The 26,437-nt window shown below is 40.1% G+C and overlaps 2 protein-coding genes across 4 annotated transcripts in view; one reads left to right on the top strand and one right to left on the bottom strand.

Moving 5' to 3' along the window:
* The window catches only part of LYRM7 (LYR motif containing 7), a 620,686-nt gene that overhangs the window by 74,114 nt on the left and 520,135 nt on the right, over positions 1–26,437 (bottom strand). For all 3 annotated transcript variants that reach the window (XM_081500261.1, XM_081500263.1, XM_081500262.1), the window contains one exon: positions 13,989–14,082. In XM_081500261.1, coding sequence (XP_081356387.1) covers positions 13,989–13,991 — 3 coding nt within the window. In that variant the 5' untranslated portion in view covers positions 13,992–14,082. The remainder of the gene's footprint in view (positions 1–13,988; positions 14,083–26,437) is intronic.
* HINT1 (histidine triad nucleotide binding protein 1) lies at positions 1,012–7,058 on the top strand. The gene is made up of 3 exons (XM_081500239.1): positions 1,012–1,245; positions 5,494–5,598; positions 6,739–7,058. Exons 1-3 carry the CDS (start codon positions 1,135–1,137, stop codon positions 6,901–6,903), a joined length of 381 nt encoding a protein of 126 aa, XP_081356365.1. The 5' UTR covers positions 1,012–1,134; the 3' UTR covers positions 6,904–7,058.

Consider the following 26,437-nt stretch of genomic DNA (forward strand, 5'->3'; position numbering starts at 1 on the left):
AATAAATTACAGGGCTCCACCCCAGATCAGCTGATTTTGATAATTTTGCTGTATGTTTGTGGGGAAATTAACAAGATTTTCAAAACTGTTTCCTAATTTGTACACATTATTTAGATTTCACAAATTGTTCCAGGAATGTCTTTGATACCAAAAATACTAAATGAGACACTTTTGTGATTAAAGAGGGCCACCATCAATAATTTCACCAAAGATATGGAGGGGTATGTGGAGTTAAGAAAGGTGTTGCTCCTTTATGGTGGGCCATCTTACATTATGTTGATTACTGCTGGGAATAACTCTTTGCCGAACAGTCCACGGAGGTTCGGCTTCCCCGGTGGCTCAATCTGTATAGAATCTGCCTGCAATGCAGGAGACCCGGGTTCCATCTCTGGGTGGGGAAGATCCCCTGGAGAAGGTCATGACAACCTACTCCAGTATTCTTATCTGGAGAATCCCATGGAGCCTGGTGGGCTAAGTCCATGGGGTCACAAGAGTCGGACGAGACTTCGTGACTAAACCACAACCACCTAGGGAGGTTTACAAACTACTGATGCCTCCAGAGTTTGATTAGCTGATCTGGCGTGTGGCCAAGTTCACAGAGATTTTTTTACATGCTACCCAGGTAACTGTAACGTGAAGTCAAGGTCGTGAACCACTGCTAGAAAAAGAAAATTGATGCAGGAGGGCTTACTTGCCGCAGCTAAGACCTATGTGGCTGAGAAACGAAGTATCACTGTGTCTCTGCCAGCAAAAACGGCCAGCACTGCTTAAGTTTCAAATCTTTTCACTTACAGTATCCAATTTTTCCTACAAGCGTCCATAAGACAAGCGAGAGGCTTACTGCACTAACTACGCTCCTCGAGAGACAAGAAAGGAAGAAAGAAAAACGACCTTGGTGCCGATTGCTGGGTCCTGTCATCGAGAACCTCTCTCTGGCTCGGTCTCGCCCCCGGGTTCCCCTAGAGCTCCCGCGCGCAAGGCAACACCCGCGCGCAAGACGCCAATGCGCACGCGCACGAGTTGCTGGGCCGTGCTAGCGGCGGTCCCTGCGCAAGCTTGTCCGCGTGCTCGCGCCCTCGGCTCGTCCCTCCTGCCGACCTTCTCCCCGGCCGGCCGCACGGGAGGGAGGCAGAGATGGCAGATGAGATCGCCAAGGCTCAGGTAGCCCGGCCTGGCGGCGACACGATCTTCGGGAAGATCATTCGCAAGGAAATCCCAGCCAAAATCATTTATGAGGATGACCAGGTAGGCTCCGGACGCCGCCTCGGCTCGTGGGCTGAGACGGGGCAGGCGCCTGTGGACATGCGGGTTTCCCGCGGAGGGGAGGGATGGGAAGGGTCGGCGGGCGCCGGGGAGAAGGGAAGGCACCGGGCCCTCTCCTGCGGCCTCGGCCTCGGGCCCCCAGCCAGCGGGCAGGGCCGCGGTCGCTCCGAGGTGGCCGGCTGGCGCGTGCCGGCGCTCCGGTTACGCGTTATCAGCCCGGGGCGCGGGCCAGGCCGCCGGGCGCTCGCGGGCCCGCACCGCGGGGTCTGGGCGAGTGTCGGGGGGGCGCTCCGAGTCCTCGGCATGGGCGCCCGCCGGCTCCCGGTCTGCCTCGGACCTCGACTGTTTAAGGAATCTGACAATCTCGCCAGCGCTCTGCCTGACCAGGAGAAACCCGATCGCACCCTGACTCGGGCCCAATCTCCGCGATCTCCCGCTCACAGCCGGCCTGCCCGGGCGTTTCCGGGCGCCTCTCCCCGCCGCATTGCGCTAGAGGACGGGGGCTCCCTGGGCCTCCGTGAGGGACGCTCACCGACGCCCACCCCCTGACCCCCACTCTCCTTCCCCCCTCTTCTCGGGCCTCGAACTCCCAAAAGTGAACCTGCTTCTAGGAGTTGCTTTCCTTTTAGCCCCTCCCAGGAAGAATGATTCCTTCGGTATTTTCCAGGAAGTAGTTTTATGCCAAAAGATTATAAGAGTGTCGTTTTTCTTGACCTCACTGTAGGTTGAAATTGTTTTAGAAAGGCCGAGTTCATTTAACTTAGAGACATCTTGTGTAAAATATTTATTGGGAGGTTATATTTTGGATCTCAGGTAAAGCTGGACAGGATGGCTGATTTAGATAATAGTTTTGTAAACATTTAATAAATTCACTATGAAATATAGAATATAAGGAAACATTTTATGCAACTAGTAACGTTCTTAGATTCAAAACACCTAAGTTTTAATTCCTCGAGGTGAATTTATTTAAATACTTTTTATCTGTTAGGGAAATTCTTTTGTTTTAGAAAATGTGTATTTCTTTAAAAATACTTTTGCTGCTGCTGCTGCTAAGTCGCCTCAGTCGTGACCGACTCTGTGCGACCCCATAGACGGCAGTCCACCAGGCTCCACCGTCCCTGAGATTCTCCAGGCAAGAACACTGAGTGGGTTGCCATTGCCTTCTCCAAAAACACTTTTAGTTGCTTTTAGTAAGTGATCTTTGAAATACTGACTTTTGAACCGTCTGAGTTCCAACAGTATAACAGCAGAAAGCAATCATGATACAGCATATTTGTATAGAGCACCAAGTATAATTACCCGGAGACAGTTAAGCAGGAAAAGGTTCTATTAAGAAGCTTCTGCCTCCACTAGAGAACAAGATTCAAAACTATTCCAGGGGTATGTAATTAGTTAGTCTAAATGTTACCTATCCTCTTCATTTCTACAAAATAGATATATTTCCTAAGTAGTTGAGTAAAGTGGGAAGAAATCAGTGTTAGTCAGATAATCAGCAAATTTCTAATTATGAAAATGATCACTGCCATAAAGGAAAAAAACAGGAAATTGCACAACTAGGGCTCCTTACCTCCAGAAGGTGGGGACTGGAATCCTTTGAGTGGTGCTGGGAAAGTTGTACAGCTGTGTGTAAATCAATGAATGTGACCACACCCCCTCACACCATACACAAAAATAAACTCAAAATATTTTAAAGATTTAAACCTAAGACATGATGCCGTAAAACTCCTAGAAGAGAACATTCTCTGACATAAATCATACCAATGTCTTCTTAGGTCAGTCTCCCAAGGCAATAGAAATAAAAATAAGTAAACAGGTACAGTGGCTTAAGACTTTGCACTTACAATGTAGGGAGCCTGGGTTTGATTGCTAATCAGGGAATGGGCTTCCCTGGTGGCTCAGATGGTAAAGACCTGGGTTTGATCCCTGGGTTGGGAAGATCCTCTGGAGAAGGGCATGGAAACCCACTCCAGTATTCTTGCCTGGAGAATCCTCATGGACAGAGAGGCCTGGTGGGCTATAGTCCATGGGTTCCGTGGGGTCGCAAAGAGTCAGACATGACTGAGTGACTAAGCACACACAAAACAGATCCCATGTGCTGCAACTAAGAGTTTGCATGCCACAACTAAAGATCCTCCATGCAGCAGCAAAGACCCAGCACAGCTATAAAAATAAATAATAAAAAAATAAACAAATGGAACCTAATCAAATTTGCAAGCTTTTGCATAGCAAAGGAACCATAAAAAATAACCATAAAAAATACAACCTATGACCTGGGAAAAGATATTTGCAAACTATGCAACTGACAAGGGCTTAATTTCCAAAATATACAAATAGTTCATACAACTCAACAACAAAAAAAAACCCCAATCAAAAAATGGCAGAAGACCTTAATGGACATTTCTCCAAAGACATACAGATGGCCAGTAGGCACATGAAAAGATGCTCAACATCATTAATTATTAAAGAAATGCAAATCAAAACTGTAATGAGTCAGAATGACTATCATTAAAAAGTCTATGAAAAATGCTGGAGAAGGTGTGGGGAAAAGGGAACTGTCTTAGACTGTTAGTGGGAATGTAAGTTAGTATGGCCATATGGAAAACAGTATGGAGGTTTCTCAGAAAACTAAAAATGGAATTACCATATGATCCAGCAATCCCACTCCTGGGCATATACCTAGACAAAACTATAATTCAAAAAGATAAATACACCCCTATGTTCATAGCAAAATTATTCACAGTAGCCAAGATAGAGAAACAACCTAAATGTCCATCAACAGATGAATGGATAAAGAAGATGTGGTACATATATATATATATAATGGAGTACTATTCAGCCATAAAAAGAATGAAATAATGCCATTTGCAGCAACATGGATGCAACTAGAGATTATCATATTAAGTGAATTAAGTCAGAAAGAGAAAGACAAATACCATATGATATCGCTTATATGTGAAATCTAAAATATGGCACAAATGAACCCATCTACAAAACAGAAATAGACTCATAGACATAGAGATCCAGACTTATGGTTGCCAAGGAGGAAAGGGGAGGGAGAGGGTGGAATGGGAGTTTGGGATTCGTAGACACAAACTATTACATTTAGAATGGATAAATGAGGTCCTACTCTGTATAGCACAGAGAACTATATCCAGTATCCTGGGATAAACTATAATGGAAAAGAATATTAAGAAAAGAATGTATATGTGTAATAACTGAATCAGGTTGCTGTCTAGCAGAGACTGGCACAACACTATAAATCAACTGTGAAAGTGAAAGTCGCTCAGACTTGTCTGACTCTCTGTGACCCCATGGACTATACATCCATGGACTACTCCAGGCCATAATATTAGAGTGGGTAGCCGTTCCCTTCTCGAGAGGATCTTCCCAACCCAGCTATCGAACCCAGGTCTCCCACGTTGCAGGCGGATTTTTATCAGCTGAGCCACAAGGGAAGCCCAAGAATACTGCAGTGGGTAGCCCATCCCTTCTCCAGCAGATCTTCCTGACCCAGGAATTGAACCAGGGTCTCCTGCATTGCAGGTGGATTCTTCCCAACTGAGCTATCAGGAAAGCCCCCCAAAACTATACTTCAATAAAAAATATGAAATTCAAAATTTAAAAAAAAATTTCCTTTAGAAATGATGTATATGCTGGTAGCTGAGGAATGAATAGTAGTTTAAATTAGACAAAAGTTGGGGTTGTGGAGAAAGAGGATCTTTGCAGTAGAGGGAAAAGCAGTTGAGAAAGCCCTGAGGGTGGAGAGAGATGGACAGTGTGACTTGAGCAGGAAGAGTTGCATGAGAATATATTGGAATAGTAGACAATGATTAGCATGCCTAATTGCTTCTCAACCTTTAGATCTTGGTTTAAATGTAGCTACCTCAGAACGGTTGCCCTTGACCACCCAATCAAAATTAGGTTTTTCTGTGATGATCATTTACTGCACATGTTACTTTTCCTTTGTAACTTGTAGGATCTTTATTGTTGTATTTTATAACATGTTGAATCTTTGGTTAAGCATACTTTTATGTGTTTAAAGTCAGTCTTCCCATTAGACTGTAAGTTCCATGAAAAGGACCAGAGTAACATATGTATTGTGTCCACTTCTGATCTCCTACCACTGGGGAAATCCCAGTGTTTCTCCCATGGGGTTAGTGTGAAAGTGATAAATTTAGGCTGTAAGACTATATATATGGAAACTTTGATTTGTTTCCCCTTTTTTTCCAGTGTCTTGCCTTCCATGACATTTCCCCTCAAGCACCAACACATTTTCTGGTGATACCCAAGAAACATATATCCCAGATTTCTGCAGCAGAAGATGATGATGAAAGTGTAAGTACATTTACTAACATCACTAATTTTTTTTGCTTTTTAAACTAGGAGACTGAATATTGCCCTTAAGGTTATGTCACATTTTTGTTTTCCTAAGGGCATACTGAGGAAAAATAGAAAATCATTAGGGCTTCAATGCAATGTATAAATAATGTGATTTTTTAAATGAGATATAATTGAGATATGACATTATATTACATTTAGGTATACAACGTATTGATTTGATATATGTATATACTACAGAATTATCACAGCAAGTCTTGTTAACAACCATCACCACAAATTCTTAAACAAAAAGGATTCTAAGCAAGGATTAGTTGGTGAGACTCATTTTTCCTTAATAAGAAATAGTGTATCATACAGGAGAGAGTTCATTGGCTCTTCTATTAATGCCATTAAAGGAAAGAAATTTAATTTGATTTTACCAGGATGTACAGGCCTAATTAAAATTTTTCTTAGTGCTCTTTGTGGTAGATTATATAATTGTTCATAACTGCTCACTCTTCTATGTAGTGGTGCATTATACTTCTGGCCTCATTGATGTCAGGCTTGGTCATATGACTTAATTTGACCAATGAGCACAAGCAGAAGTGATACATGTCTTTTGAAAGAAATTAATACTTGGTCTGCCATGTTCTCTCTAACCTCTGCCACTGTGATCATATAAAGACTGTTCCATCAACCTGGGTTTCAAAGTGAAAAAGATGTGGAATATAGAGCCTGGTCGACTTGTGATCAACATGGAGTGAACACAAGAAATGTATCTTTGATGTAAACCAGGTTTTTGGGTGGTTTGTTACCATAGCAAAACCAAATCTGTCCCAACTGATAATAAGCCCCCATAACAGGCAAGCAAGGTGTCTGCTTTACTAAGAAAACTTAAATACCACTTGGAGTATGATCTTAAAATTGTTTTAATTGAGCAGGTTTATGTCTGTAGTTTGTTTATTGAAATTAGTAATTAATAAATACCTAATAGGATTATATTAGGATTAAAAATGTTTCCAAATACTTGCCCAAAGTCTGTGTCAATTTAGTAGTTTTTAAATTTTTCAACTTGGTAGTTTGTTACATGATGACAAGAAACTATAAAACTATAAAGTACTAGTGCTTAAGGAACTTTTTTTTTTTTTTTTCCAGCTTCTTGGGCATTTGATGATTGTTGGCAAGAAATGTGCTGCTGATCTGGGCCTGAAGAAGGGCTATCGAATGGTGGTGAATGAAGGTTCAGATGGGGGCCAGTCTGTCTATCATGTTCATCTCCATGTTCTTGGAGGTCGCCAGATGAACTGGCCTCCTGGTTAAGCCTGCTATAGGGATAATTTTGCCTTCTCTATGCAGTGATCAGGTTTGCAAGTTCCAATATGCTAAACAATTTTTTTTTTGCCTGTGTATGGAGATATTACAAACAAAATTTAAAAAACCCATACATAATAAAAGACATTGTTGCATGGTCTGAATTCTGTATTTGACTTATTTTTAAAAATATGTTTGTTGGAATGTTTGAAGGTAGAGTTCATACCTGGGAAGGTTTTGTTTTTTCTCCCCAAGGAGGACTTAGCATTATGTATGTGGTTATAATGGTGTGACTGATCTTTGAAGACAAATTAAAAAATTTCATAAACTTAGCTTCATCTTTGAAATATGCTTTTTAGAGTAAAATATCAGTCCAGGAGAAGATTTTCTAATCCTTTTTTTTTTTTTTTTTTCTAAGAACAAAGGAAGTGATGTGACTGATCCAGAAAGTGACAGTTGTGGCACTAGAAATGCTTGGTGTCCAGCTCACATGTTTTCCCTGGACTATTGGAGATAATTTGGAAGGGATGAAAGTAGGTTTATCACAGAAACTGTGATGGTCATATGAAGGCATACAGTAGTGTTTCCTTATTACCCTAACTATGAGTATTTATTATAAAGACTTTGAATATATTATTTAGAATTAATTCTCCAAATTGAAAACTCATTGTTTTGAATGTGTGTGTGCACACTAGCAAAAATATTTTTAAGTTTTGCATGAATCTGGCTATGTAGAATTGAGGTAGGTAAATCTCAGGGTCTGAGATCTTATGTAGACTGACACTTATTTTTGGTCTTGCCACATACCCTAGCCTTTCTGAGGTTGTACAGGGCAGATGGCTTTGCTTCTCTGCTTTCCTTCACATAGGTATTTTCCAGCTTCTAAAATTTATTTAATATTCCTTATCTGCTTTTGTCTCTTTGCTCATTTTCTTTATAAGTTCCTTCCATTTTTAATCTCCAAGACCTTTTTAGTAGATTTGACACATTTTATTGCAAATTGTTTTTCTTCTAAATTTTTTAATTTATTGGTGATTTAAAAAAATTTTCGGGGGTGGATTAGAGATACTGGATGTATATGTCTTACAAGTGAATTTTTTTCTGTCATTTTTTTTACTTTGTTTATGGTATTTAAAATATAAAGTTAATGTACCAAATTTTAATTTAGTTCACATTTTTAAAAGCCTTTCCCACCTAGGAGGATTTATAAAAAAAAAATTTTTCCCCTGACACTGTATAGCTTTATGTATTTTTATGACTTATTTTATGAGGGGAGGTCTGGGGCAGAGGAGGAGTTTTGGAGGGATTTGTGCCACTGTAAAAAATGTAATAATGATGGGACTTCACTGGTGGCCCAGTGGTTAAAAATCCACCTGCTTATGCAGGGGACACAGGTTCAATCCCTGGTCTGGGAAGATCACACATGCAGCAGAACAACTAAACTGATGTACCACAACTACTAAAGCCCAGGTGCCTATAACCCATGCTCTGCAACAAGAGAAGCCACCACAATGAGAAGCCTGCATATCGCAACTAGAGAGTAGCCCCCCCCCCACAACTAGAGAAAAGCCACGTGGAATAAATACCCAGTGCAGCCCCCAAATAAATAAAAATAAATACAAAATTTTAAAATGTAATAATGCCCCAAATCTTTCAAGCTAGGCTTCAACAGTACATGAATCAAGAACTTTCAAATGTACAAGCTAGATTTTGAAAAGAACCAGAGGTCAAATTGCCAACACCTGTTGAATCACAGAAAAAGCAAGAGAATTTCAGAAAACATATGCTTCATTGAGTATACAAAAGCCTTTGATAGTGTGAATCACAACAAACTGGAAATCTTAAAGAGATGGGAATACCAGACCGCATTACCTGCCTCCTGAGAAACCTGTATGCAGGTCAAGAAGCAACAGTTAGAACCGGACATGGAACAATGGACTAGTCCCAAATTGGAAAAGGAGAACATCAATGCTGTATACTGTCACCCTGCTTATTTAACTTCTATGCAGAGTACATCATGTGAAATGCCAGGCTGGATGAAGCACAAGCTGGAATCAAGATTGCTGGGAGAAATATCAATAACCTCAGATATGCAAATGATAACTACCCTAATGGTAGAAAGTGAAGAGGAACTAAAGAGCCACTTGATGAAAGTAAAGGAGGGGTGAAAAAGCTGGCTTAACACTCAACTTTCAAAAAACTAAGATCATGGCATCTGGTCTCATCACTTCATGGCAAATGGGAAAAAGTGGAAGCAGTGACAGATTTTCTCTTCTTGGGCTCCAAAATTACTGCATATGACTGCAGCCATGAAATTAGAAGATGCTTGCTTCTTGGAAGGAAGGCTATGACAAATCTAGACAGTGTATTAAAAAGCAGAGACATCACTTTGTTGACAAAGGTCTGTAAAATCAAAGCTATGGTCTTTCCAGTTGTCATGTATGGATGTGAGAGTTGGACCATAAAGAAGGCTGAGCGCCGAAGAATTAATGCTTTCAAATTGTGGTGCTGGAGAACACTCTTGAGAGCCCCTTGCACTCTCAAGGAGAGTCCAAGCAAGGAGATCAAACCAGTCAATCTTAAGGGAAGTCAACCCTGAATATTCATTGTAAGGACTGATGCTGAAGCTCCAATACTTTGGCCACTGATGTGAAGAGATGGCTCATCAGAAAAAGCCCTGATGCTGGGAAAGATTGAAGGCAGGAGGAGAAGGAGATGACAGAGGATGAGATGGTTGGATGGCATCACTGATTCAATGGCCATGAACTTGGGTGAATTCTGGGAAATGGTGAGGAACAAGGAGGCCTGGCATGCTACAGTTCATGGAGTCACAGAGTCAGACAGGTCTTAGCAACTGAACAGCAACAATGACGAGATATGCACTATGCTCTATGTATTAAATATATTATTGATAAAAACCAAACTGTGTACATCTTATTACATCCTGCAGGATTTACGCAGAAATTATATGTGTAATGTGAAAGTTAGTTAGTTATATGTTAGTTGCTCATTTGTATCTGACTCTTTGTGACCCCATGGACTGCAGCCCACCAGGCTCTTCTGTTTATGGTATTGTCCAGGAAAGAATACTGAAGTGGGTTGCCGTTCCCTTCTTCAGGGGATCTTCCTGATCCAGGGATCGAACCTGGATCTCCTGCATTGTAGGTGGATTCTTTAACTTCTGAGCCACCGGGGAAGCCCATGCGTGTAATGGATACTTGTAATCTCTGATGTTCACCATTTGAACTCCCTTTGAATATAAGGGATTCCTTATCTCCCAAATGAAAAGACACCTAGTATTCTAGCTCCTCTGCCAGCTAGGATGTAAGCCCTTCACTTAGGCTCTGCCAATCAGATGGATTCACCTGAGATTTTGAATTTGAAACTAATGACACAAACAAAGACAGTGGAGATTGCTTTCTGGTGTCAGTGGCAGCAGCATCCAGTTGGCAGACACAACAGTGTTTGTGCTGCCAACTGTTAGATCCAGTATTAGATACCAGGAATGACAACAGTGCAGGTTGCAGCTCCTGTGTTCAGTGGCAGCAGTAGCAGTGCCCCAACAGACTACCTTTCTGGTTCTATTTTTGGCTGTGGTATTATCTGCACAGGTTCTCTTGATTCTTGCCTATTTTACCAGTAATCTGTGAGCTAGACATTAAAAATTGATACACATATTTAAACGCTGGAGAAATTTTTACCATGAATGGTTGCAGGCAATAGATACTCAAGGAAGGGTGGGGTGAGGTGGTGGAGACTTGAGATTAGTTACTTGGCCAATTTTAAGATGAAAACAAGGAGAATCCAGATACCATTAACAAAATGTATTTTCATAGCCCATGGTAACTAGTACTAAAATAGCTAAAACATTCCATGGATCACCTGTACTAAATATGTCAAATGAAGGCAAGACTTTGGACTTCATGCGCTACTGCCACAGGAAGATATGAAGGGTGAGCAGAATTCAGGATTGTGGAGGTGTTGTGATCACTTCTAATACTGCTGAACATCTGAGCAAGAAAGAATGACCTTCTATGGGGCCACCATCATCCTGATACCAAACCAGACAGACACCACTAAAAAAGAAAATTAAAGGCCAATATCACTGATGAACACAGACACAAAAATACTCAACAAAATACTGGAAAACTGAATCCAACAATATATTAAAAGATCATATGCCATGATCAAGTGAGATTTAATTTTATTTCAGAGATGCAAGGATTCTTAAATATCTGCAAATCAATTAGTATGACATACCACATTAACTGAAGAATAAAAACTATGTGATTTCACTGCAGCACTATTTACAGTAGTCAAGACATGGAAGCAACCTAAATGTCCACTGACAGAGGAATGGATTAAGAAGATGTGGTACACATACACAATGGAATATTACTCAGCCATAAAAAGAATGAAATAATGCCATTTGCAAGCTCATGGGCGGACCTAGAGATTATCATACTAAGTGAAGTAAGTCAGACAAAGACAAATATCATATGTTATCATTCATAGGTGGAATCTAATTTAAAAAGCATACAAATGAACTTATTTACAAAACAGAAATAGACTTACAGATATCAAAAACAAACTTATGGTTACCAAATGGGAAACATGGTGGGGATGAATGAAGCAGGAGGTTGGGATGAACATACACACACCACTACATGTAAGAGAGAACCAACAAGGACCTATTGTGTAGCACAGGGAAATTTACTCAATATTCTGTGATAACTTATATGAGAAAAGACTCTGAAAAGAATGAATATATGTATATGTATAACTGAATAACTTTACTGTATGTCCAAAAGTAACACAACACTGTAAATTAACTATACTCCAATAAAATTAAAATTAAAAGGACATTCTGTCACTATTCTTTGTCTTATTTCCTCTTTATATGATGTATCTGTTCTTCTGTGAACAGCATCAGCAGCTTCTAAAAATAAAACAGTCCAAAGGCCATCACCAGCTATGAGACTGATAAGAATGTTACTCTTGAGAGCAAGAGTTTATCCTTTTAAAATCGTTATTTTATCACATCAGCTTATATTTGGCCACACAGTACAGGTTCAATTCAGGAGAGCATTAAGGTTTTGGTGGACTGCATTTTGTCATTCAATAAAACTTTAATGGAGCACATTTTTGTTATTAAAATAAATTATGTTCCACTTCAAAAGGTCTTTCTCAGAACTTTTGTTAATGCTGTGAATTAAAAAAAAAATGCTATATTATTAGTAAATAGGAGTTGCATTTTCTTTTCTAAAGTTCATGAAATGTCTCATTCAAATACTTGTTTGCTACTAACTATGGTTAGGCAGAAGACAAAGGATGTTTTTGTTTCTTCTGTTGGAAATAAGCATATTCTGCATGTAGGATGTATTTTGAAGTTTATATTATTACTTTTATTCCATCAAATATGTTATAAATGTTTCAGAGAAAGAAGATGGCTATCAGAGAAAGCTCATGTTTGCTAAATGGAGGACATAATCCCTCTCAACATCAAGCCACAGTGTGTCGAGATTCAGTTACGAGGTGTATTTATGATTCTGTAATAGCTTTTGTTATTTATTCACTTGAAAGCCTAATGAATAGCATTTCTCTTTGGAAGATAGGAAATACTTTGCATTAAGTTCCCTAGAGGATTCCCAATAACTAACACCCCTTTTCCTTGCCCGAGTTTTGGACAAACTGAGAAAACAAAAGAGTAAATATAGAGGCCAACATTTTAATTACATCTTCATTATTGTTAGGAGGTTGGAGGATGTGGCTCTAGGTCTGTAACCATGTGTCCCTGCTAATGCTTAACCCACAATTAAGGAGATTAACCCAAAGAGGGGTAAAGGGATTTGGTGGGTTAGCAGGGGATGTGAGCCTCTTGAGGGCAGTTGGCTTATAAGAGGAAGAACAGAGCTGAGAACTTGCATCAGTGGTTATTCTTTACAGATTTACCAATCAGAGAAATCACTCCAACCTACCTTGGGATGGAGTGAGCATGCTTAGGAAAAAAGCCCTCCTCATGGAAGCCAGGAGTAGAATAAAGGAATTCCATTCCTATATTCCTTGGCTTTCTGTTTTTCTAATCCACTGACTTAATTGTTAAGCCTATGATCAACCATAGGCTGTTCTCAGATTTGTTGCCCTTTCATAAACTGCTCTTCCCAAACTAACCACTTCTCTTTTGGGCACTATTCTGGGTTTGTTGGTGGGAGTGTAGATTTTGATCCCAGAAGGCTAGGAAATGGGTAAGAAAATACACTAATCAGTCAACACTAAAGATAATTCATTTCAAAGGCTGAAAATAATTTCCTATTTCCATGCCAAACTATGTCCAGTTATATCACCAGCATAGCACATCAGAGGTTCTGCATAAGACTGAATACAAAGAGTAAGGTATTCTAATAATAAAAACTCTAAAAATATGGAACTATATATAATGTGAATATTAGTCTTTTCTTGTTACCAAATTTTCAGAGAGAAATGAAAGTCTAATAAGTTTAAGCCCAGAGACAATTTGAATAAAGGAATTAAAATCCAAAATCAAATCTCTTGTTCTTGTGACTTAAAAGTTCAAAGTCTAAAATTATTTAAGTTTCTTTTCCTACTGGTTTTAGTGAGGGGCTAGATGCTTAAGCGGGACTGGGGTTCCTTCTATAGCTATGGTTTCAGCAAGCTCTCATGGAAGGAGTATATTTTCTTCAGAATTTCAGAAATAATCCCTGTTCAGAGCCAAGTTTCTCCTGAATCTCCCACTTGAGAAAGTTCATAGTGTCCGTAGGCCCCATCATAACCAAAATTTTAAAAAGATAGCTCCACTACAAAAGCAGGAATAGGGGAAAGCCAGATACACTGCTTTAGTGCCAATGAACTCAGGGGGTAGGGAGTGGATGAGCCCTGGGAAACAAAACTCCAAGCAAGAGAAAACCCACTGCCAAGAAAAACCACGATCAGTCAACCCTCACCTCTCAAAACAAACCTGCTCGTCAGGTCTTTCTCTTTTGCCTCTGTATTAATCATTATCCAGAGGAACAGAGCCAATAGAATATATGCCAGTAGATAGATTAAGACGAGATTTAATATAAGAATTGACTCACCATGGTTATGGAGGCCGAGAAGTCCCATGATCTGTCATTTGCCAGCCAGAGAACCACTGAAGTTGGCTGTATGATTCAGTCTGCATGCAAAGGCCTAAGAAACGAGGGGGAGACTGGTGTAAATCCCAGTATCGAAGGCTGGAGAACCAGGAGCTCTGATATCCTAACACTTAAAGGCAGGAAAAGACAGAAGTCCCAGCTCCTGTAGACGGAGAGGGGAAAGATAGAGGAAGAGAGGAAGAGAGGAAGAGAGAGAATTCTCCTTTGAAAAACGATATGATAAAGTGATAGCTCACATTCCTGAGCAAGGGTCTTCTTTCCTAAGTCTTCTGATTCAAATGCTAATCTCTCCCAGAAACACCCTCCCAGATGCACCCTGAAATAATGTTTTTTCAGCTCTCTGGGCATCCCTTACCTCAATCAAGTTGACACACAGAATTAACTATCACAGCTTAATTAACTATTAACTTGGTTGTAATTCTCCAACTCTGAAGTTTCTAAGCAACTGCTTAAGGTCTGTTAGTCCCCTTATTTGTCTCATCCTCTCACAAGCCCAGGACTTCATCTGAGGGCCCCTGGACCATGCACTGCTGGTAAACGCTTAACAACCAGTTAGGGGTTGATAGGGGGAAGCCCTGATTAGTAGGGTCTGCTGATTTTCATGGTGTAAAATCAGGGCCAATTTTAAGCTGCCAACTGAGATGTGCAGTAGCATAAAATTTAGAGTTTCCGTCTAGTTATAAATAATCTCAAGAATATAGATAATTGCAAACTGTAGTATAATAATTAGGAAGTGATGACTTTTGAGTATATATTGTTTTAAAAAATCTTTAAAAAATAATTATAGACTCACGGAAGTTGCAAAATAGCAGAGGGGGGTTCTGTGTACCCATTACCCATTTCCCCCAAGGTAATACCTTACATAACTATCAACTATTATGAAACCAGGAAATTGAGATTGTATTATCTTTGCTTTTAAAAAAATTGTTAAACTTTTAATTGCTGTAAAATACACATAACAGAAAACTTACTATTTTAACCATTTTTCAGTGGATAGTTCAGTAAGTTTTAAGTTTATTCACATTATTGTGTAACCAATCCCCAGAATTTTTCCCTTGCAAAACAGGAACACTATACCCATTATGGGGTCGCACAGAGTCGGACATGACTGAAGCGACTTAGCAGCAGCAGCAGCAGCATTCCTCTTACCCCTTGAGCCCTGGCAAACCACCATTCTACTCTGATGGTTTTCTACTGCTCTGTATATGTCATGTAAGTAGAAAAGATAGAATTTGTCTTTTTTGTGTCTGTCTTATTTCACTGGCATAATGTCCTCAAGGTTCATTCATGTTGTAGGATGTATCAGAACTTCCTTCCTTTTAAGGCTGAATACTATCCCATTGCATGTATATACCATGCTTTATTTATCCATAAACTATTGATAGCTACATGGGTTGTTTCTACTTTTGGCTATTGTAAATAATGCTGTTATGAACATGAGTGTTGCCTTTGTTTTTAATATAATTTATTTAATTGTAAGTTTGTATAATTTAATTTTTAACAATGGCTGTGTTTAAAAACTAGTTTGCAAAGCTACTGACAATTTAGCAACTGGCTATTGAGAACCACTGTACCAGCTCCAGCACACCAGTGGATCTGAGTTGCTTCAGGCATGGGAATGGGCAGTATTTGTTCCAAGACAACAGCAGAGGAGAAATAGAACCAGAGCTCTAATGTGTCCCATTTGGGGCTGCCTCCTGTTTTAGGCTAAAGCCACCCTACCCTGCACAGGCCAGTTTAAAGCACTCCCCCATAAAGGATTTCTCATAATTTTCCTTCTATACATTCTTGGGGTTGATCTTTGGAGAAGGGACCAGTGTCCCTGACAGTTCAGCATCTTGTCCTTTATCTCTACCTTTTGCAAGGATGTTTCTGATAGTCAGCAACAGAATTCCTGTCTCCTTTTATAGAAGGATGATTTGTTAATGCTGGGCTCTATGCTTGTTAGCAAGGAGAGACAAGAAAGCCTTCCTCAGTAATCAATGCAAAGAAATACAGGAAAACAACAGGATGGGAAAGACTAGAGATCTCTTCAAGAAAATTAGAGATACCAAGAGAACATTTCATGCAAAGTTGGGTACAATAAAGGACAGAAATGGTATGGACCTAACAGAAGCAGAAGATATTAAGAAGTGGCAAGAATACACAGAAGAACTATACAAAAAAAGATCTTAATTACCCAGATAACCACAATGGTTTGATCACTCACCTAGAGTCAGCCAGCCTGGAATGTGAAGTCCAGTGGGCCTTAGGAAGCATCACTACAAACAAAGCTAGTGGAGGTGATGAAATTCTAGTTGAGCTATTTCAAATCGTAAAAGATGATGCTGTGAAAGTGCTGCACTCAATATGCCAGCAAATTTGGAAAACTCAGCAGTAGCCACAGGACTGGAAAAGGTCAGTTTTCATTCCAACCCCAAAGGCAATGCCAAAGAATGCTCAAACCACCACACAACTGCTCTCATCTCACATGCTAGCAAAGTAATGCTCAAAATTCTCCAATCCAGGCTTCAACAGTATGTGAACCGAGAACTTCCAGATGTTCAAGCTGGATTTAGAAAAGGCAGAGGAACCAGAAATCAAATTGCCAACATCCATTGGGTCATAGAAAAAGCAAGAGTTCCAGAAAAACATCTACTTCTCCTTTATGCACTACACCAAAGCCTTTGACTGTGTGGATCACAACAAACTGGAAAATTCTTAAAGTGATGGGAATACCAGACCACATTACCTGCCTCCTGAGAAATCTGTATGCAGGTCAAGAAGCAACAGTTAGAACTGGACATGGTACAACAGACTGGTTCCAAATCGGGAAAGGAGTATGTAAAGGCTGTATATTGTCACTCTGCTTATTTAACTTATATGCAGAGTACATCATGTGAAATGCCAGACTGGATGAAGCTCAATCCGGAATCAAGATTGCTGGGAGAAATATGAACAACCTCAGATATGCAAGTGATAACTACCCTAATGGCAGAAAGTGAAGAGGAACTAAAGAGCCTCTTGATGAGTGAAAAAGCTGGCTTAAAACTCAACATTCAGAAAACTAAGATCATGGCATCTGGTCCCATCATTTCATGGCAAATAGATGGGGAAACAATGGAAACAGTGACAGACTTTATTTTCTTGGACTCCAAAACACTGCATGTGGTGACTGCAGCCATGAAATTTAAAAAGATCCTTGCTCCTTGGAAGAAAAGCTATAACAAAACTAGACAGCACATTACAAAGCAGAGACATTACTTTGCCGACAAAAGTCTGTCTAGTCAAAGCTATGGCTTTTCTAGTAGTCATCTATGGATGTGAGAGTTGGACCATAAAGAAAGCTGAGTGCCAAAGAATCAATACTTTTGAACTGTTGTGTTCAAAAGACTCTTGAGAGTCCCTTGGACTGCAAGAAGATCCAACCAGTCAATCCTAAAGGAAATCAGTCCTGAATATTCATTGGAAGGACTGATGCTGAAGCTGAAATGCCAATACTTCGGCCACCTGATGCGAAGAACTGACTCAATGGAAAAGACCCTGATGCTGGGAAAGACTGAAGGCATGAGGAGAAGGGGACGACAGAGGATGAGATGGTTGGATGGCATCACCGACTCAATGGACATGGGTTTGAGCAAGCTCTGGGAGCTGGTGATAGACAGGGAAGCCTGGTCTGCTGCAGTCCACGGGGTCGCAAAGAGTCAGTCATGACTGAGTGACTGAACCGATGCTTGTTGTTTAGTCACTAAGCCATGCCAAACTCTTTGTGACCCCATAGACTGTAGCATCATCAGACTTTTCTGTCCATGGGATTTCCAGGCAAGAATACTGGAGTGTGTTGCCATGCCCCCTCCAGGGGCTCTTTCCAACCCAGGAATCAAACCCAGGTCTCCTGCATTTGCAGGCAGATTTTTTTTTTTTTTCTAACCACTGAGCCACTAGGGAAGCCCCATGCTTTCTGGAGCTCTTATATTGGAGAAGGTGTGTCTGTGCCTCAAGAGGACATCTTTCTTGTTATATCAATGGCATTGCAGGTTATAGACATCTTCTCACTTGTCCACAGTGATTTTCACCTTGCAGATAACGCCAGTCTTTAGATGGAGGGAATCATCCCCGGAGGCTTTGTGAACTCCTTCAGTTTCCCCGAATGCCTAATGAGGTTACAGAGTTTCTGCTTCCGCTGCAAACTGGAAGACTGGACCTTAACAAATAATAAAGATATAACTCAAGTAGAGCAAAGAAGGCTTTGTTTTATTCACGGTTTGCAGGAGAGTGTCAATTTTCCAGAGTGTAACTTTTTTCCAAGTGCAGTATACGGTTAGAAGCTCTAGTAGGCCACTTATATAGAACAAGTACACTTTTGGTGAGTGCTATTCATAAACTATAGTCATGTACTTTGCGGTCTCGTTAAATTTCATGTGTGTGTGCATGTGTGTGTTAGTCACCTAGCCGTGTTTGACTTTTTGTGACCACATGGGTGTAGCCTGCCAGGCTCCTCATTACTAGATCTGATAGGAAGCTGTAATTAACCTCTATTTTTCTTCAGAGTAGAGGCTAGAATTGTATCATCTTGTGAGGTACAAGTGAGAGACTAAATAGAGGAGAAAACCTCAGGAAGGAAGGGGTGCAGGACTAGCTGTTCACCCGGGTGACCCACCATGTCAAGGAGATATGCAGCATGCCCAGGTTAGGGGGCTCACCCAAGGCTGCCCATCCGGCCAGTTTACTTTCTTCCTCCTCTTCTTCAGAGGCTAAGTGGCAGATTCGGGACTCTTCTCTTCCCCACTATGTATTGCTTATTACTAGGTACTTTAGCCAATGAGTTTAGTAAGACTTATCAGTGTGTATTCTTGTGTTTCTTTTGCTGATTACACAGTACACATACACCCCACAATGACAGCTGACCATTTGGGTGATCTTTTTACTAGTGATTTTTAAGTTCTTTATATATTCTAGATACAAGTCCCTTATCAGATATATGGTTTACAAACATTTTTTTTTCCCATTCTGAGTGAGGTGTTTTCACTCCAATATTACATTTTATCAATCTTTTCATTACTGCCAATCCGATAGGCAGAAAAAGTATCTCACTGACTGATTTTTATTTCACTTTGTCCAGGTTGAACACATTTTTATGTACTTACTAGGTATTATGAGTGCTTCTAATGTATGTTGCATGGCTCTGTATTTTGCCAAGTTTTGTTGGTTTGCTCCTTTTTTTTTAAATCTAATAAAATTTCAACAAAATATTCTCCTCTGGCCTTCCTGGCTGATACACCTTCCTAAGGACTGGAAGGCTAAGTTCAATTTCCTAGGGGGTAGCACTGCAGGGAGGGCTGGTCCTCAGCCTGGCTTTAGGTCTACGGGCTTCCCGCTTCTTTCCCTTTTCCCCTGAGGCAGTGCACAGGGTGTCTATACCCCGGCTCTCATAACCACAATCCTTCCATCTCCCTACAAAGATCCCTCCACCCTCATCCCCAGTGAACGGGGAGCCAGGTACCAGTAGACGGTAACAGACTCCCGGTGGGCTCATCCTTGTGGCCCTGTGGACACCTTGCTCCATGCCCCGTGCAGAAAGGTGAACCAAATGAAGCTTCAGAGTTCACACAGGACCCCTTGTTGCAGAGGTCTTGCAGGGATCCAGTGGTTAATAATTTTGTAACACAAAATGCTATGCTAAAAATAAATGTCTTTTAATACTAACTTTTAGGTGGGGAAACACATAACAGTTTCCATACAGTTAACTTGCAGATAACCTTTCATAACCCAGTTATAAGTGTGGAACCCTGCTCTGTCAAGTCCATCTTAATTTGATCCTTGCCCTCACATTTGTTAACATGTGGCTTTCACTGTAAACTCTCACATGAGCAAAGTCAGTCTGAAAATATATAAACTACCTTGATCTTGAGAAGCTTGCTGGTGAAATCAAGCTAAATTTAGAATGCAGTTTTCAAATACAATTTACCACAAGATTGAAGGTTACAAATCTAAATGGTGGTCATTGTTCATTCCAGTGCAAAAGAAAATCAAACCAAAACAAAACAACAAAACCAAAATATAAACAAACCTCCAAATCAACAAAAACCAGGCTGGAAGTGAATAGGTGGTTAGCACCAAGCCATATTAGTCCCTTGGGAAATCTCGTGACTAGATTTTAGGAACAGGGTTGACTAATGGGGCGGGGGGAGGAGATTTGAGAAAGTTCAAAAGTTTACTGTTGGCCTTTATATGGGACTTAATGCTAATTAACTTACCTGAAAACAAGTCTGCTTAGTAAATAATAGAATAAATAATTATGGTTTACTGTTTTCATAATTTAGTTTGCATCATTTTTCCGACAATGGTAAAAATTAAAAATAGTACACAGAAAACATGTAAGATGCAGTCATAATACTTTTTGTTAATTTGATTTTGATAGGTGTTTCTTAATTAAGATAGTCTGGTAAACAGTTTTTCTTCAGGGCTGTAAACCGTACATCTTCGTGTAAGTGAAGTAAATGCTGCGTTGGGAACTAGGATACCTGAACTCAGATTCTGAACCTCACGATAAGTTTGGGTCCTACTTATTTACCTCAAGGTCTTCGAGGTGTTTTGTGCACCATGAGATTCTTGATCTCCCTCAGAGGACTGTGTAAGGAGCAACAGGAAACACTTACGTGAAAACACTTGGAAAAGTATAGAGAACTAGTACTCATCTCATGGGTTTGCTGTGAAGATCAAACAAATTAATATTTTTTTGGTGCCTGATGTGTAGTGATTGTTCGGCTCATGTTAATTATTTTTATTATCCCTACTTCTTACATTTAAACCCATACCATGTTTTGTACACCATCAAAAAACATTTCACCTTGGGAAAATCAGAAGATAAGTTGAACATTGAATTCAACTTTGTAAGTGGATGAATTAAAAGCCATCTGATGTTTGCAAATCACTTTTCCTCTAAGTTATGTGTATTTTATCTTTTTGTATATAGTAATACTATAATCAGAAAATGTGAATATTTAGTATGGATTTCTGATTAAAAGAGAAGCTTGTTTTTTAATTTGTGCTTTGCCTATTCCTCTGACTAAAGGCATCTATTTTCGCTGATTCTGAGTTCTGAGCACCATCCCCTCATGTACTTCTCAGTGTTCCCACAGCAGGGCAGAGCAGCACCATAAAATGAACACTAGTCAGGCTGAGCCGGTAGAATGCATGTCAGCTGGCCCTCACCTTACTGGATTCTGCAGGCTAATATGAGACCCTGCAAATGCTTTGTCTGAAGCTGTGCTTATTAAATTCACAGGTCCTTCTGAAAAATGTTCATACCCTCTGAGCATTTTGTGTGTGTATATGTTCAATACAGTCAGAGGACGACAATTTACTGTTTAGTATATAGAACTGACTATACAGTCAGCAAAAACAAGACCAGGAGCAGACTGTGGCTCAGATCATGAACTGCTTATTGCCAAATTCAGACTTAAATTGAAGAAAGTAGGGAAAACCACTAGACCATTCAGGTATGACCTAAATCAAATCCCTTATGATATACAGTGGAAGTGACAAATAGATTTAAGGGAGTAGACCTGATAGACAGAGTGCCTGATGAACTATGGACAGAGGTTCGTGATATTGTACAGGAGACAGGGATCAAGAAAATCCCCATGGAAAAGAAATGCAAAAAAGCAAAATGGCTGTCTGAGGAGGCCTTACAGATAGCTGGGAAGAGAAGAGAAGCGAAAAGCAAAGGAGAAAAGGAAAGATATTCTCATCTGAATGCAGAGTTCCAAAGAATAGCAACGAGAGATAAGAAAGCCTTCCTCAGTGATCAGTGCAAACAAATAGAGGAAAACAACAGATTGGGAAAGACTAGAGACCTCTTCAAGAAAATTAGAGATACCAAAGGAACATTTCATGCAAAGATGGGCTCGATAAAGGACAGAAATGGTATGGACATAACAGAAGCAGAAGATATTAAGAAGAGGTGGCAAGAATACACAGAAGAACTATACAAAAAAGATCTTCACGACCCAGATAATCACGATGGTGTGATCACTCACCTAGAGCCAGACATCCTGGAATGGGAAGTCAAGTGGGCCTTAGAAAGCATCACTACGAACAAAGCTAGTGTAGGTGATGGAATTCCAGTTGAGCTATTTCAAATCCTCAAAGGTGATGCTGTGAAAGTGCTGCACTCGATATGCCAGCAAATTTGGAAAACTCAGAAGTGGCCACAGGACTGGAAAAGGTCAGTTTTCGTTCCAATCCCAAAGAAAGGCAATGCCAAAGAATGCTCAAACTACCGCACAATTGCACTCATCTCACATGCTAGTAAAGTAATGCTCAAAAGTCTCCAAGCCAGGCTTCAGCAATACGTGAACCGTGAACTTCCAGATGTTCAAGCTGGTTTTGGAAAAGGCAGAGGAACCAGAGATCAAATTGCCAATATCCGCTGGATCATCGAAAAAGCAAGATAGTTCCAGAAAAACATCTATTTCTGCTTTATTGACTATGCGAAAGCCTTTGACTGTGTGGATCACAATAAACTGTGGAAAATTCTGAAAGAGATGGGAATACCAGACCATCTGACCTGTCTCTTGAGAAACCTGTATGCAGGTCAGGAAGCAACAGTTAGAACTGGACATGGAACAACAGACTGGTTCCAAATAGGAAAAGGAGTCCGTCAAGGCTGTTTATTGTCACCCTGCTTATTTAACTTATATGCAGAGTACATCATGAGAAACGCTGGGCTGGAAGGAACACAAGCTGGAATCAAGATTGCCGGGAGAAATATCAATAACCTCAGATATGCGGATGACACCACCCTTATGGCAGAGAGTGAAGAAGAACTAAAGAGCCTCTTGATGAAGGTGAAGGAGGAGAGTGAAAAAGTTGGCTTAAAGCTCAATGTTCAGAAAACTAAGATCATGGCATCTGGTCCCATCACTCCATGGGAAATAGATGGGGAAACAGTGGAAACAGTGTCAGACTTTACTTTTTTGGGCTCCAGAATCACTGCTGATGATGACTGCAGCCATGAAATTAAAAGACGCTTACTCCTTGGAAGGAAGGTTATGGCCAACCTAGATAGCATGTTTAAAAGCAGAGACATTACTTTGCCAACAAAAGTCCGTCTAGTCAAGGCTATGGTTTTTCCAGTGGTCATGTATGGATGTGAGAGTTGGACAGTGAAGAAAGCTGAGCGCCGCAGAATTGATGCTTTTGAACTGTGGTGTTGGAGAAGACTCTTGAGAGTCCCTTGGACTGCAAGGAGATCCAATCAATCCATCCTAAAAGAGATCAATCCTGGGTGTTCATTGGAAGGTCTGATGTTGAAGCTGAAACTCCAATACTCTGGCCACCTCATGCGAAGGGTTGACTCATTGGAAAAGACCCTAATGCTGGGTAGGATTGGGGGCGGGAGGAGAAGGGGACGACAGAGGATGAGATGGTTGGATGGCATCACCGACTTGATGAACATGGGTTTGGGTAGACTCTGGGAGTTGGTGATGGACAGGGAGGCCTGGCGTGCTGCAATTCATGGGGTCGCAGAGAGTCGGACACGACTGAGCGACTGAACTGAACTGATGTAGAACTGCCTTTCATTTTGTCTGATGCAGTCCTCCATGGAAGGTAACAGAAACCCGGCCTCATGCTTGAGAGAGCCACTGTCTTTGCTGTTGTGACTGAGAGCGTTTGTTTGAGAAACTATCAACTTGCTACTTCTAGAGCAATCTGTAGGTAGGTTTCTGTGGAAACAATGGTAAATTAAAAAATAAAAAGTAAATATATAAATGAACATATATGGGCAAAATTTTTCAATGACAAGCTATAAAACAAATCATTAAAATTTTATTTTTTTCAATCCTGCTTGGCAATGCTTTCAGAAAAGTTCCTATGAAAGATAGCATTTTATTTGCTACCTTGTTCTCCACAAAGTCTAGGACCTTCACTGACACCAACAGTATTTTACTACTGTTTAATTAAAAGCCACCCCTAATGGCTTTCTAATTTCTATTTTGAGTAAGTTTTACTGTATGTATCCTGGTGTGTATGTGTGTGATTACATGTTTAGGGCCTGTCTGGCAGACTTGCATACAAGTCAACAAGTGTTTGTTAAACACCATGTATTGAATACACTGTTAATACAGGGGGGTTCAAACAAGCAAAGAATGTAGACTTTCAAAATGTCCAGTTTGGGGTTGAGAGGTAAAAACACAGGAGGTAAGACTTGTAGATGTTAAACAGTTATTAGCATTCTACATTTTTTACCATTGAAAGTGGATAAGCACTAAGATTTTTCCAGTTCAAAAATTTTGATTCTATGATTTATAGGACAAATAAAAAGAATATATAAGCAGGTCCTAAATTTTACGGCAAAGCATTAGCATTACCGTGGAAGATTAACAGTAACAATAAAGATTCAAGGTTTATTTTTCTGGCCCCTCAAACTCTTACTAACTATAAATTAAGATGTAAAAGAAAGAATTCTCCCATTTCTCATTCCGTTTGGAAAAAAATAACCAGAGTTTTTCCATTTTCGTGGGCTTTTTACTATATTCTCAACAAAAAGTACTTAGGCTAAAAACTGAGCATTGTAAGCCCTTCCCAATGTGTTTTTAAAGTATACTAGCTACCTTAAAAGCTAGCTTTTAAGTTAATCAGCAAGTTTTTTGGGGGGCCATACTGTGTACAAGGCACAGGGAATGCCAAGACAAGTATGAAATAGGTTTTACTGTTCTATATTATATGTATTGACTTTATTATATCTATTGTGATTTCTAAGGAAAAGTACTAATTGTGGAATATACTCTGCCTACTATTCTCTCTTGGGATAACAAAAACATAGGAAATGATTCTCTTGTGTGTCCATATAAGAGAGCCACAATATCTGTGGCTTCTTAGAAGTCAGAGGTTATTCTCAGACCGTAATTTCTATATTGGCACAATCCTCCACACAAATGACTTCCAAATCCACATCCCTAGCTTTGAACACCTCTGAATTCCAGTCGAAAAATTCAACCACTCAGTGGAAATATATTTGGATATCCTTGCTCACCTCAGCTGAACTTAACTATAAGTATCATTATCATCTGCCCCCAGCCCCAATCCCCAACAGACTTCTCTGATGATGAGTACTACCATAGTTGTGCTCACCTAAGGTTGAAACTTTGGAGTTATCTTAGACTCCTTCTTCTTCCTTATATCTCATGATCTGTCATTGAAGACTATCAATTCTTACTTCACAACTTCTCTCATATTAGACTCCTTTTGACTTCTGGAGTCCCCGCTCTAAGTTTAAGCTCTTATCCTCTGTCTTATCCCCTCACTTTCAGCTCTTTGTCCTTTAATCTTGTCAGCCATCATTTTCATAGGAATCTTCTAAGAGCACTACTTAGACTTTTAAAGGCACTTCTAGTTCAAAGATACTATAATTCCATTATTCAAGAACATTTAGAATTTCCCTGTTATTTAGAAGATCAAGCACAAACTGGCATTCAAGGATTTCTAGTCTGGTTCCAACACACATTTCTAATACAGTCCTCCACTATGCCCACATCAGGACTCTCTGCAGCATGTCTGACAGCACATTTGTGCACTAGAATTCTTCCCCATTTTGCTTATCTGTTGTTTTTTTCTCTGTATTCACATATTAATCATCTGTCCAAGCAGATCCCTGGTATCATTTTTGTTTTTGCTTTTTTCAATTGAATCTTCCTTAACTGCTCTGTTTGCAGTGATCTTTTCCCATTGGCGGAATCAATAGCAATGCCTGTGCTTATATATGGCTTTTTTTGTGTGTATGACGTTTATAATTCTCCTATTTAAATGGAGACTTTCCATCACTCGCTATATCCTCTGTTGCACATAAAGCAGCTCTCAGCATGTATTTGTTGATCAGCTAACTGAATGAATGATTTAATAAATGGAAAATGAATGAAGACTTAGGCTAAACTGACTTGAACTCAAACTCTTGCATATGATTTTGACCACTTAAAACTTCAAGAATGGCTTTATGTTTTCCCCAAATGCTTTGACTGGACTGTAATCAAGTCAGGAAGAAGACATCATCTGTTCTTCTGAAGGAAATTAGAGGTTTGGGGAGTCAGTCAGGAAATTTCTGCTGGAGTGCCCAAAGACCACTTGTAGTCATAGATCTCTCTGAGCTTCAAGTCTCTGAAGAATCAACAAAGAATACAAGACATTCACAGAGAAATAAAGAGTTCAAGATTTGCCTTTGCCCTGCCCAGAAAATTGAAAACCAAACTTTAATATCCTTGATCTTCTTCCCAGGCTTCTGGGAAATGCCTCTACCATGAAGGCACCAAGCTTCCCTCCACAATGGGTCGAGAAATTTTGACAAAAATCCACTGATCTGTGTTGGATATTCATCACTAGAGCTATCAGCTTCAGTATGGAACACCTTG

Source organism: Giraffa tippelskirchi, chromosome 6 (assembly GCF_054371585.1).
Source record: "Giraffa tippelskirchi isolate mGirTip1 chromosome 6, T2T-mGirTip1v1.2.pri, whole genome shotgun sequence".
In the NCBI taxonomy this organism is placed as follows: Eukaryota; Metazoa; Chordata; class Mammalia; order Artiodactyla; family Giraffidae; genus Giraffa; species Giraffa tippelskirchi.